Source organism: Erythrolamprus reginae, chromosome 2 (assembly GCF_031021105.1).
Source record: "Erythrolamprus reginae isolate rEryReg1 chromosome 2, rEryReg1.hap1, whole genome shotgun sequence".
Classification (NCBI taxonomy): domain Eukaryota; kingdom Metazoa; phylum Chordata; class Lepidosauria; order Squamata; family Dipsadidae; genus Erythrolamprus; species Erythrolamprus reginae.
The window spans coordinates 982,343-994,257 of NC_091951.1; the positions used below are offsets into that span (position 1 = coordinate 982,343).

Below are 11,915 nucleotides of genomic sequence, written 5' to 3' on the forward strand. Positions count from 1 at the left end.
GAGGGGGTCAATAGTTCTCCTCCCAGGGTAATGGACGGACAGATGGAATTGTCCTTCTTGGGAGGCAAGACCCACAGCCACTCCGTCTTGTTTGGGTTGAGTTTGAGTTTGTTGACACCCATCCAGGCCCCAACAGCCTCCAGGCATCTGCACATCACTTCCACTTCTTTGTTGACTGGACATGGGGTGGAGATGTATAGCTGGGTATCATCGGCGTATTGATGATACCTCATCCCATGCCCTTGGATGATGACACCCAGGAATTTTATGTAGATATTAAATAGCAGGGGGAAGAGGACCGACCCCTGAGGCACCCCAAAAGGGAGAGACCTAGAAGTCGACCTCTGACCCCCCACGAATACCGAGTGCGACCGACCGGAGAGGTAGAAGGAGAACCACTGAAGAACAGTGCCTCCTACTCCCAACCCCTCCAGCCGGCGCAGAAGGATACCATGGTGGATGGTATCGAAAGCTGCTGAGAGATCAAGAAGCACCAGGACAGAGGACAAGCCCCTGTCCCAGGCCTGCCAGAGATCATCCATCAACGCGACCAAAGCAGTTTCCGTGCTGTAACTGGGCCTGAATCCAGACTGTTAAAGACCTAGATAATCGACTTCTTCCAAGGACCGCTGGAGTTGGAGCGCCACCACCTTCTCAACAACCTTCCCCATAAACACGGCTGAGTCTAGAGAATACTTCTTGAGGAGGCGGCGCACAAGTGCCTCCTTATAAAGGGCCCGAAAGGACCCCCTCCCCAAGGAAGCATTGACAATCTCCTGGGCCCAGCTCCGTGTCACTCGTCGGCTGGCCAAAACCAACCAAGAGGGACATGGATTCTGTGGACAGGTGGGGGAACTTACAGCTCCAATGGTCTTGTCCACTTCATCAGGTGTCACCAAGTCAAACTCCTCCCAGACTGATAGACAAAGACGTTTAGCCCCAGTCACCTCGAGTGACTCATTATCAGCCGATACTGCTATACAATTGGAGTTGAGATCAGCCCGGATCCAAGCGACTTAAGACCCACCTGAATCGCCAGGCATGTAGGAATTGAGATACCTCCCCCAGTTTATATAGTTTTATGTATGGTATCCTTGTGTTGTATGGTTTTAATGATGGGCTTTTTAGATGTTTTTTACACATTAGATTCGTTACATTGTTATATTTTTATTAATGTTGTTATGAGCTGCCCCGAGTCTGCGGAGAGGAGTGGCATACAAATCTAGTAAATTATTATTATTGTTATTATTATTATTATTAATATTATTTTAAGCAGATGTTGGAAAACCATCTATCTGAAGTAGTTTAGGGATTCCTGCCTAGGCAGGGGGTTGGACTAGAAGACCTCCAAAGTCTCTTCTAACACTTGTTGTTCTTATTATTATTATCATTATTATGATTATTAATGTCAATACAACCCAGCAATCGAGATCACTATGCTGCATTTCGTATTTCATCACCAGTCGGGTGCTTCCCAAGCACCTAGGACTGCGTGATGTAGTGCCGAATTATGTGTGCCGATCCCAGTAAAGCGGCCATTTGCAATTGACAGGTGGAGATTTTGTCAATTCCGATGGTTTTCAAATGTCTGCTGAGATCCTTTGGCCCTGCGCCCAGCGTGCCAAGTACCACTGGGACCACTTTCACTGGCTTATGCCAGAGTCATTGCAGCCCATTTTTTAGATCTTTCTACAGTAATACCTCGTGTTACGAACCTAATTGGTTCCCAAGGGAGGTTCGTAAAGTGAAAAGTTCGTAAGACTAAACATTGTTTCCCATAGGAAACAATGTAAAATGAATTAATCCATGCAACAACAACAAAAAATGGAAAAAAAACACCGCCGCCCGGCTGTTTCAGTTGAAACAGCCGGGCGCTTCTCAGCATTCTCCCAATGCCGAACCCGGAAGTTCGGCAAAAGTTCAAGAGGCCGCCGAGAAGCCCCGCCGCCCGGCTGTCGGTTTTTGAAACAGCTGGGGGGCTTCCCAGCATCCTCCTGAACCCGAACGCCAAACCCGAACTTCCGGGTTCAGCGTTCGGGAGGCCGCCGAGAAGTCCCCTGACTGTTTCAAAAGGTGACAGCCAGGCAGCGGGGCTTCTCGGCGGACTCCCAAACCCGAAGTTTTGCCGAACTTCCGGGTTCGGCGTTTGGGAGACCGCGGAGAAGCCCCGCCGCCCTGCTGTCATCTTTTGAAACAGCCGGGGGCTTCTTGGCGGCCTCCCGAATGCCGAACCCTGAAGTTTGGGTTTGGCGTTTGGGTTTAGGAGGACGCTTGGAAGCCCCCCCGGCTGTTTCAAAAAGCGACTGACGGGAGGCGGGAACGGGTTCGTGAGACGGAAAACGTTCGTAAGAAGAGGCAAATAATATCCAAACCCCAGGTTCGTATCTCGGGTTGTTAGTATGGCGAGGGGTTCGTATCATGAGGTACCACTGTATTTCACTAATTTCTCTAGCTGCTTCTCCTCAATTCTGCTGTCTCCTGGGATTGGGATGTCGATGATCCATACTTTCTTTTTCTCCACAATCAGGATGTCTGGTGTGTTATGCTTCAGAATTCAGTCAGATCCTATTATTATTGTTATTGTTGTTGTATTATTATTATTATTATTATTATTATTATTATTATTAAACAGACGGTACCTTCTGGCTCTGCCCTGAATTCCCCTTGAGCGGCGGCCACCCCAGCCACTTTCAGTTTCCTTCTCTCCCCGAACTCTCCCTCCTGCTTCAGATGATGTCACAAAGGGCTCGGCCCAGAGACTGATGACGCTAGAGCAAGGAGACTTCCCATTGGTCCTGCAACACTTTCTGGCGACTCCCATCTCAAAAAGAGGAGAAAATCCATTCCTCCCTTCAACAACCCTATTCCTCTTCTGGGACTGGAGACACACACACACACACACACACACACACACACACACAAACAGACGTGTGCTCATTGAATGGGAAGATTCTGCTGTAGGAAGAGATGCTGCCCTGGATGATAAGGGTGGGGGAGGGGTAATCCCGCAGCCAGTGAGGACTTGTGGGTCACATACACACCCACCCACTCAATGTGTGGGGAGTCCCAGAAAACCCAGCCAGACCAGGGAGAGGGCTGCTTCCCTTCAGGACAGAAAAAGCTGATTACCCTCCTCAAAATATACGTCTCCCTTGCTTGGAACGTCTGGAGGAACCGGCCCCTCCCGATTTTTTGCCCCTTTCTTTCTGTGGGTCAGGGGATCCTCCTTTCCCCTTCAAAGCAGCCCCAAATGGAAACCCCAAATTAAAGTCTGGCCACTTCTCCTCCTCTTCCCACTCCTTTCCGTGGAGAACTTCATTTTCCAACGCTGTTCATCTGTTATCTTGCCACAATCACAAGCAATAGAAGAATAGGTAGAGAAAGATATAAAGTGAGATGTTGCAATCAATTAACCCTGTATAGAAGACCAGATGTGGAGCTTTCCCCGAGAAATCTGCCCATTTCAGCTGTGGAAGACTCAGCCACCCCAAACCCAATGGCACCTTCTTGTTCCTTTCCAACTCAAACTCCCGGAGGAACAGAAGGCAGATCCCACCAAAGCCTTCACTTCTCCACACCCCAAAAGAAACCGAGGAATAAAAAGCAACAACACCCCATCTCTGGGGTTCCCCCCGCCCCAGAAGGAGGCTGCCGGGTAACAGCCGCAGGCAAAGTGACGCCTGGCTTGGCTTAACGGGAAGAAGAAGTGGATTATGGCTGCCATCGGCGGCCCAAATGGCCGTGGCGCTTGCAAGGGGCAAGGACCCGTGAGAAAGGCTGGACAAAGGACTCCTCTGAATAACTGGACGTCACAGAAACGGCCCAAAATTCCTTTGTTCATCCAGCTCATTTCTCAGCTGCCCCTTGATTGGCTGGTAAATATATAAAAATGTATGACACATTTGCATAGGTGTGGTTGCTGTGGTAGTAGTGCTTGACTAGTTGTTGTTGTTATTATTATTATTATTATTACAGTGATCCCCCGCTCGTTGCGAGGGTTCCGTTCCAGGACCCCCCGCAACGAGCGGGTTTTCGCGAAGTAGCGCTGTGGAAGTAAAAACACCATCTGCGCATGCGCAGATGGTGTTTTTACTTCCCAGCAGCGAGGAGCCGAAGATTGGGGTTTCCCCGCCGCCCACGCAAACTCCTCGCTGCTGCCGCGCCTGCCGCTCGCCCGCCCTGAAAGGGAAAGCCCCCCCAGGCCGGCTCCGATCCCCCCAGGCCGGCTCCGATCCCCCAGGCCGGCTCCGATCGTTTTAAAACAGGCGCGCCGTTCTCCGCTGACTCCTAAAGCGGGGAGGTTCGCCAGGAGTCAGCGGAGAACAGCGCGCCTGTTTTAAAACGATCGGAGCCGGCCGGCTCCGATCGTTTTAAAACAGGCGTGCCGTTCTCCGCTGACTCCTGGCGAACTTCCCGGGCGAAGGGCGAAGGGCGGGCGAGCGGGGTGCTGGGGAGGGCTTCGCCCTCCCGCCAGCAAGAGGGGGAAGACCCAGGGAAGCCGCCCAGCAGCTGATCTGCCCGGCGCCATCTACGCATGCGTGCCCATAGAAAAAAAGGGCACGCATGCGCAGATGGTGTTTTGACTTCCGGGTTCAAAAATCGCAAATTACCCTGTTCGCAATGGTCGGGGACGCAATAACCGGGGGATCACTGTATATTTGTATGCCGCCCCTCTCCGCAGACTCGGGGCGGCTTACAGCAGTGATAAAACAATATACAATAGCAAAGCTAATATTAAAGTCTAAAATATGTGCAATAACCCCTTACCCCACTCCCAGAACATAATGGCCTGCCCATGTTTTGCTCTCCCCAGGCTCCTAGAAAAGCTCTGGAGCTTGGGAAGAGCCTCCCCCACCCCATCCAGAAGCTGAAAACAGGCGGTTTCCCCACTCCCAGTGAGCTCAGAAGGCCCGTAAATCATCTGGCTGGCGCTCACTTGAGTTTGCGTCCTCACTAAAAGGGCTTCATGTGCTACCTGTGATATCACGGATATAGATGGTGATGGACATACGGTACTTTATTTATACCCTAAATCAGTGTTTCCAAAACCTTTGACATATGTGTACCCCTTCTATAATTTTCACAATGCTTAGTACCCGACATCAAAGAAAACGGATGCATTTTAATAACAATCAAAATATATATACAGAAAATAATACTAAATGAAAAATAGAATTATTCAGAATAAAATGCAAATAAAGTTATATTATAAATAACAAGTTGTAGTGTGGCTTATGTACAGTGAGATAGAGTATAAGTAATATTGTAAATAGAGAAGTCATTTTTGCTAAGAAGACGTAAATATATTTTCTTAAGAACTCCTGCTGCAATGTGTTCATTCAAAGACTTCGGCTTCTTATCTATTGGTCTGTGCCTGGCTGGCTGGGTTGGGTCAGCTTCCTCAAGTGCTGCCCTGACCCAAGTTCCCTTCCAGCTCTGTTCTTCAGCAGCCTCCATTTTATTCCCTTCTTGGAAGTGGACCTGATTTTGCTTCCAACACTATCAGGAGAACATGGAAACCCACGACTGGAAGATGCAACTGAAGAGGTCAATGTGGAGGAAATAGGCAGCTGCTGTCCAAAGGAAGAGGGAGACACGGCCACAAACGTGTAGTTTTATATCAACATCCTGTAAATGTATTGAACATTCGCAGCAGAGAAGAGAGTCAGGAACATCCTGAGGTAAATCACAAACAGCCTCCAGGAAAAAAAGGAGAAAGGGGAAACGCCCCCTTTCCACCCTCAGCAACCAATCAGAGCACAGATTCCCTCAGGCAGGAGCCGGCCCTCCCTCCCTCCCAATGGGGAGTTTCCTTCTCCAGCCATTAAATTCAGTATCTTCACATTTGAAGGATCCAAAAGAAAGAGAGCTAAGATGACTTTCCTTTTGTCCCTTAGATTGAATTGTCCGGCTGGGATGGTTTTTAACATTGATCTTGCACTGGGCTAAAAAGAAGTCAACGTCCTTTTCTCCTTTTTTCTCTTCTCCCTCTCAGGCCTCCTTCTCCCTCCCTTTCTCCTGCCCTCAATGTCTGGCTTCTATTTTCCCTTCTGTTTTGTCCACTAAATAAACGAATAAGCTCTGGAGACTACAAAAAAGGCAGAGAAGAGCAACAAAGATGGAGGCTAAAATTATTCATTTATTTTAATTCAATTTATTCAACTCCTGAGGGGCTCTGGGTGGCCTACACAAATAAAACCATAGACCCCCATTGAAATCCCCTTCCAAACCACCAAGATTCCTCCCCTCTTCTGCCCTTGTGCCTTCCATCCCATTCTCTCCTCTAGACAAAGAAGAGGCTGAAGGAAAGAGACGGAGGGGCAGGAGATGGAAGAAAGAATGAAACCGCTCTAGAAAGGCCACAGAAGAAAGACCACAACCTCCTTCCCTGCTTTTGGGTCAATAGAGACTCCGAAGCCTTTCTCCTCCTACTCCCAAGCCCATCATCCTCGCCCCCTCCTGCCAGCTCCTCTTTCCCGCCCTTTCTGGCACCCAGGCATTTCACCCCCAATCCGCCAGGGGGCGCCCTCTGCCAAGGGAAGGGAAGACAGCGGGATTGGACCCACCGGGGGGGGGAAACGTCACAAGGGGCTTTTCTGAGGAGTCTTGCGAAGGAAGTGACATCACTGTCCCTTGCCAGTCTAGGAAGCCACACTCGCTCTCCTTATCCCGTGGGGCTCCACCTGAGAGCGGGAGCCTGCGGGAGGGGGTGGAAGGACAGCCAGAGGCGCCCGAGGTGAGAGTGGGGGCTCTTCCCAAGGCCCATGCTCCCCAGCGGCCCTCCCCCTGCAGGGGGAAGCGGAAGAAGCGGGGATGCCGGGAAGGGGGGCGATTCAGGGAAGGGCCCAAGTGGGGGGAGGAAGGGGGGGTCTTAGAGGAGGAGGCGGGATTCGCCCCAGGCTTATTTTATTTATTTTATTTTATTTTTTTATTTTATTTTTTTATTGATTTTATTTATTTTTTTATTTTTTTATTTAATTTATTTTTTTATTTAATTTATTTAATTTGTTTTATTTATTTTATTTATTTTATTTTTTATTTTTTTATTTATTTATTTTATTCATTTAATTTATTTATTTAATGTGTTTTATTTATTTTATTTGTTTATTTTATTTATTTTATTTATTTATTTAATTCATTTAATTTATTTATTTAATTTGTTTGATTGATTGATTGATTGATTGGATTTGTATGCTAACAACAGTGATACAAAACAGAATGTAAATCCAATACTAAAACAGCTAAAAAACCCTTATTTGTAAAACCAAACATACATACAAACATAAGAAATAATATGGTCCCGGCCCTGCTCAGGGGACCTGGGCCCTGCTCTGGGATGAGCCTCTTGGGGCTCCGGGCAGGTTGGGTGAAGGTCGCTCAGGGGCTGAACTCCACTTTCTCATTCTGGGCCTTTGTTTTTCCTTCCACCTCAGAGACAGAAACCGGAAGTCATTTGGGGTCTTTGCAAGGCCCCATTTTCTCCTGGGGGAAGAAGAAAAGAGCGGGATCACCTGGAGGGATCCGTCCTGTGTTCCCAGAAATGGTCCCGTGAAGGAAAAGGCGTCTGGAGACCCACAAGAGTCCTTGGACCCCTTTGGAGTTGCTCTGCAGGACAGAGAAAGGATGGAGACCCCACCTGTTGCCAAGGGGGGAAGCGGAAAAGGCCCGGAAGCCGCTCAGCGTGGGAAGGGGGGGAAGATCTGGACAAGACCCTGGCAGAAGATCCTGGAGGAAGACTTCATCCTCCCTTCGGAAGTTCAGCCCTGGAACTCCATCCAATACCAGGAGGCTGAGGGTCCCCGAGGACTTTGCAGCCGACTCCACGGTTTGTGCAGGCGATGGCTGAGGCCAGAGAAACACACCAAAGCCCAGATGCTGGACCTGGTGGTTCTGGAGCATCTCCTGTCCCTTCTTCCCCCAGAGATGGAGGGCTGGGTGCGGGAGTGTGGAGCAGAGACCAGCTCCCAGGCGGTGGCCCTGGCGGAAGGCCTCCTCCTTAGTCAGGCGGAGGAGCAGAAGGAAACCAATGATATGGAGGGGAAGAAGAATCCACCAGATCCCGCTCATGAGCCATTTTTCTGGAGGATCCCTTGGGAAGATCCAAACCAGGAGACCTCGGAAGGTAATGGGAGATGCTCTGATGGCCCACCTGTCTCACCTTTGCTCTCTCCTCTTCTATAGAAGACCTCCTCCTCTTTTGTTCATGATGCATTGTGAAATTATTCTTTACAGAGAAAGAAAGAATGAAGCTCTCTGGTTTTTATGAAGGACGTCAAACAGCGGTTGAACTTCCACATCAAGTAAGAAAGAGAAAAGATCTGAGATTTGTTTTCTCCCTTCAGGAAGTGAAGCCAATTTGAAGAGCCCTCTCTCCCCTTCTATTCCCCCCCCCCCCTGTTTGGCCAGGACTATTTTTGTGTCCTTCCACAACATGGAGAGCAAAATAGCAGGTTCACGTTTTCCTCCCTTTTATGTGTCTTTTGTGTTGTTTTTATTTCTCTTTCTTCACTCAATCCACCTGTGCCATTGTGCCCATATTTCGTAGTTCTCAGAAACCTTTTGGCCCCTTAATTCCATCATCTGTTTGTCCATTTTGGAACAATTATATATTTTGTTCATTACTACTTTTTCGGGGTGGTGGTGGTTCTGTATTTTCCCAATATTGGGCGAACGTCATTCTGGCTGCAGTCGTGATATGTAATACAGTGATCCCTCGATTTTCGCGGGTTCAAACTTCGCGAAACGGCTATATGACGGTTTTTCAAAAAATATTAATTAAAAAATACTCCGCGGTTTTTTTTTCTATACCACGGTTTTTCCCACCTGATGACGTCATACGTCATCACCAAGAGTCACTTCTCTCTCTCTTTCTCTTTCTTTCCTGTCATTCTCTGCTTCAATCATTTTCTCATTTCTCTTTTTTCTCCCTTTTTCTATCATTTTTCTCTCTCTCTCTACCTTCCACTCCCCCCTCTTTCTCTCTCTCTTTCTCCCTCTCCCTCTCTGTGAGAACGCCTGCCCCCACCTCTCCTGCAGCCCCCTCACTGATAGCTGGGATGAAAATGGTCTCAGCTAAGGGACTGTGAGAGGGGCGAGGCAGGCATTCTCAAAGCACTCAGAGCGGCTACCGGCCGAATGAGGAGAATGAGAAGCCATAGCTGCCAGCGCTGCTGCAGGAGGACCCGTGTCTGAAGAAAGCCGGTGAGAGGGGTGGATCGGGCGGGCGGGCGGCAGCGGCGAGGGGGCCGGAGGCGCTGGGGGGGCGGGGGCAGCCGACATTCAAAACAATCTTTGCCGGCCTCCGCACTTTCATCGCTCCCCGCCCCCAACTTCAAGCCCTTGTGCGGCCTTGGAAAAAGGGTGCGCATGCGCAGATGGTGTTTTACTTCCGCACCACTACTTCACGGAAAATTGACTTTCGCGGGAGGTCTTGGAACGTAACCCCAAATAGAGGGAACACTGTATTAAGTATTATTTTGCTTTAGTGTATTTCTTTTTAAATATTCCCAATAAGAATAATTCCTGCAAGAATTCTATCTTTATTTGTGTGATCTCTTGTAACCATGTGTGGATTTTCGTCCAGGATTTTTTTGTCTCAGAGCTTGACCACCACATATGGAAGAAGATGCCATTATTATTTTTTTTATACTGCCAACAATTGGGGCTCAATTTTGGATATATTTTAGCTAATTGGGTGGGTGCCAAATACCATCGATAACACATTTTATAGTCATTTTCCTTATAAGATACTGATTTGGATATTTTTAAATTTCAATTCCATATTTGTTCCCAGTCGGCCAAGTGAATATTATAACCAATGTTCTGTGCCCATGTCACCATAGGTGCTTTTACTACATCTGCGTGTCTTTCATATTGTAGCAAGTAAGTATATAGTTTGGAAATGATTTTACTTTCAGGGCCAGTTAAAAGTTTCTCTAATATACTTGACGTTGTGCTTCTTCCATATTCCCTCATGTTCTTTTTGTACCTGGATTGTATCTGGCTGTATACTATTTTTTGTATTTTATCTTAAGATGGATTTATATTTATCCCAGGCATGTTTAAATTCAGTTACTGTGGATTTACGAACCACGTCTGCTGGACGTTTGTTCCAAGGATCTACTACTCTTTCAGTAAAATAATATTTTCTCCCGTTGCTTCTTATCTTTCCCCCAACTAACTTCAGATTGTGTCCCCTTGTTCTTATGGTCACCTTATTATTAAAAGCACTTCCCCCTTGAACCTTATTTAACCCTTTGCCATATTTAAATGTTTCGATCATGTCCCCCCTTTTCCTTCTGTCCTCCAGACTATACAGATTGAGTTCATTGAGTCTTTCCTGATACGTTTTATGCTTAAGACCTTCCACCATTCTTGTAGCCCGTCTTTGGACCCGTTCAATTTTGTCAATATCTTTTTCTACGTGAGGTCTCCAGAACTGAACACAGTATTCCAAATGTGGTCTCACCAGCGCTCTATATAGCGGGATCATAATCTCCCTCTTCCTGCTTGTTATACCTCTAGCTATGTAGCCAAGCATCCTACTTGCTTTTCCTACTGCCCAACCACACTGCTCACCATTTTGAGACTGTCAGAAATCACTACCCCTAAATCCTTCTCTTCTGAAGTTTTTGCTAACACAGAACTTCCAATACAATACTCAGATTGAGGATTCCTTTTCCCCAAGTGCATTATTTTACATTTGGAAACATTAAAATGCAGTTTCCATTGCTTTGACCATTTATCTAGTAAAGCTAAATCATTTACCATATTACAGACGCCTCCAGGAATATCGACCCTATTGCACACTTTAGAGTCATCGGCAAATGAAATGTTGAAGTGTTGATTTCATTTTGTTCGATGGGACCCAATCTGTCGATCCTTCTATATCTCAAGTTAATATTCTGGAGTTTCGTTATTCCTGACAATTTGGTCTTGTCTGCAAATTTGACCAGTTCCCCTTTTATCCTCTTGTCTAAATCTTTGATGGCCATGAAAAGATCTTGCAAATTCTCCTGCTCTGGGTTTTTTTCTGTGTTCAGGAGAGTCCTTTGTCCTTCAAGGAGGTGGCTGTGTCTTTCTCTGAGGAAGAATGGTCTCTGCTGGATCCTGATCAGAAAGCGCTGCATTCGGAAGTCATGCTGGAAAACTATAGGAACGTGGTCTCTCTGGGTAAGAGTTTTCTAATTGCCAATCAGAGACCAAGAGATTAAAAAAAACCACTATTATGAGACATCGTCTCCGGGGAGGGAGAAGGAACGGATGTGGCCTTCTGGTGCTCCAAGGAAGGAAAGAGTCAATGTCTCTTTGCTGAGATGTTTTCTGTGCATTTCTTCTCTGTAGTTTCCATTTCTATTTGAACGTATTTCTAGGGGCCGAAAAGAACAAAGTGGGCCTTTATGTATCCTAGGGAGGTCATGTGAGAGGAGTGTATTGTCATTCTGCTGCACGAATCCCAGCGACCAGTTAGATCCCACAGAGTGGGTCTTCTCCGGGTCCCGTCAATTAAACAATGTCGCTTGGCGGGACCCAGGGGAAGAGTCTTCTCTGTGGTGGCCCCAGCCCTCTGGAACCAACTCCCCTCAGAGATTAAAATTGCCCCCATCCTCCTTGCCTTTCGTATGCTCCTTAAAACCCACCTCTGCTGCCAGGCATGGGGGAATTGAGATCCTCTTTCCCCCTATGCCTTTACAATTTTATTCATGGTATGTGTGTATGTATGTTTGGTTTTTATAATAATGAGTTTTCAATGTTTTTAGTATTGGATTATTATTATTATTATTATTATTATTAGTGAGCCGGGGTGGCGCAGCAGGTAGAGTGCTGTACTGCAGGCCACTGAAGCTGACTGTAGATCTGAAGGTCAGCAGTTCAAATCTCATCACCGGCTCAAGGTTGACTCAGCCTTCCATCCT

The 11,915-nt window shown here is 47.3% G+C and overlaps 2 protein-coding genes across 2 annotated transcripts in view; both read left to right on the forward strand.

The window, feature by feature from the left end:
* The window catches only part of LOC139158412 (zinc finger protein 208-like), a 56,953-nt gene that overhangs the window by 42,605 nt on the left and 2,433 nt on the right, over nucleotides 1-11,915 (forward strand). Inside the window, exon 13 of the mRNA XM_070735720.1 lies at nucleotides 11,064-11,074. Within this exon, the coding sequence (XP_070591821.1) occupies nucleotides 11,064-11,074 (11 nt within the window). The remainder of the gene's footprint in view (nucleotides 1-11,063; nucleotides 11,075-11,915) is intronic.
* Nucleotides 3,714-8,467, forward strand: LOC139163167 (uncharacterized). The gene is made up of 6 exons (XM_070744132.1): nucleotides 3,714-3,875; nucleotides 4,814-4,895; nucleotides 5,477-5,609; nucleotides 6,497-6,736; nucleotides 7,434-8,122; nucleotides 8,233-8,467. The coding sequence occupies exons 1-6, from the start codon at nucleotides 3,714-3,716 to the stop codon at nucleotides 8,358-8,360; spliced, it is 1,434 nt and encodes a 477-aa protein (XP_070600233.1). The 3' UTR covers nucleotides 8,361-8,467.

Bases quoted from the DNA above. Each gene is read 5' to 3' on its own strand.
- LOC139163167 (XM_070744132.1), top strand. From the start codon at position 3,714: ATGGCTGCCATCGGCGGCCCAAATGGCCGTGGCGCTTGCAAGGGGCAA. The intron at 5,610-6,496 runs GTAGTTTTATAT...TCTGGCACCCAG, and splicing joins GGAGACACGGCCACAAACGT to GCATTTCACCCCCAATCCGC. The intron at 8,123-8,232 runs GTAATGGGAGAT...TATTCTTTACAG, and splicing joins AAACCAGGAGACCTCGGAAG to AGAAAGAAAGAATGAAGCTC.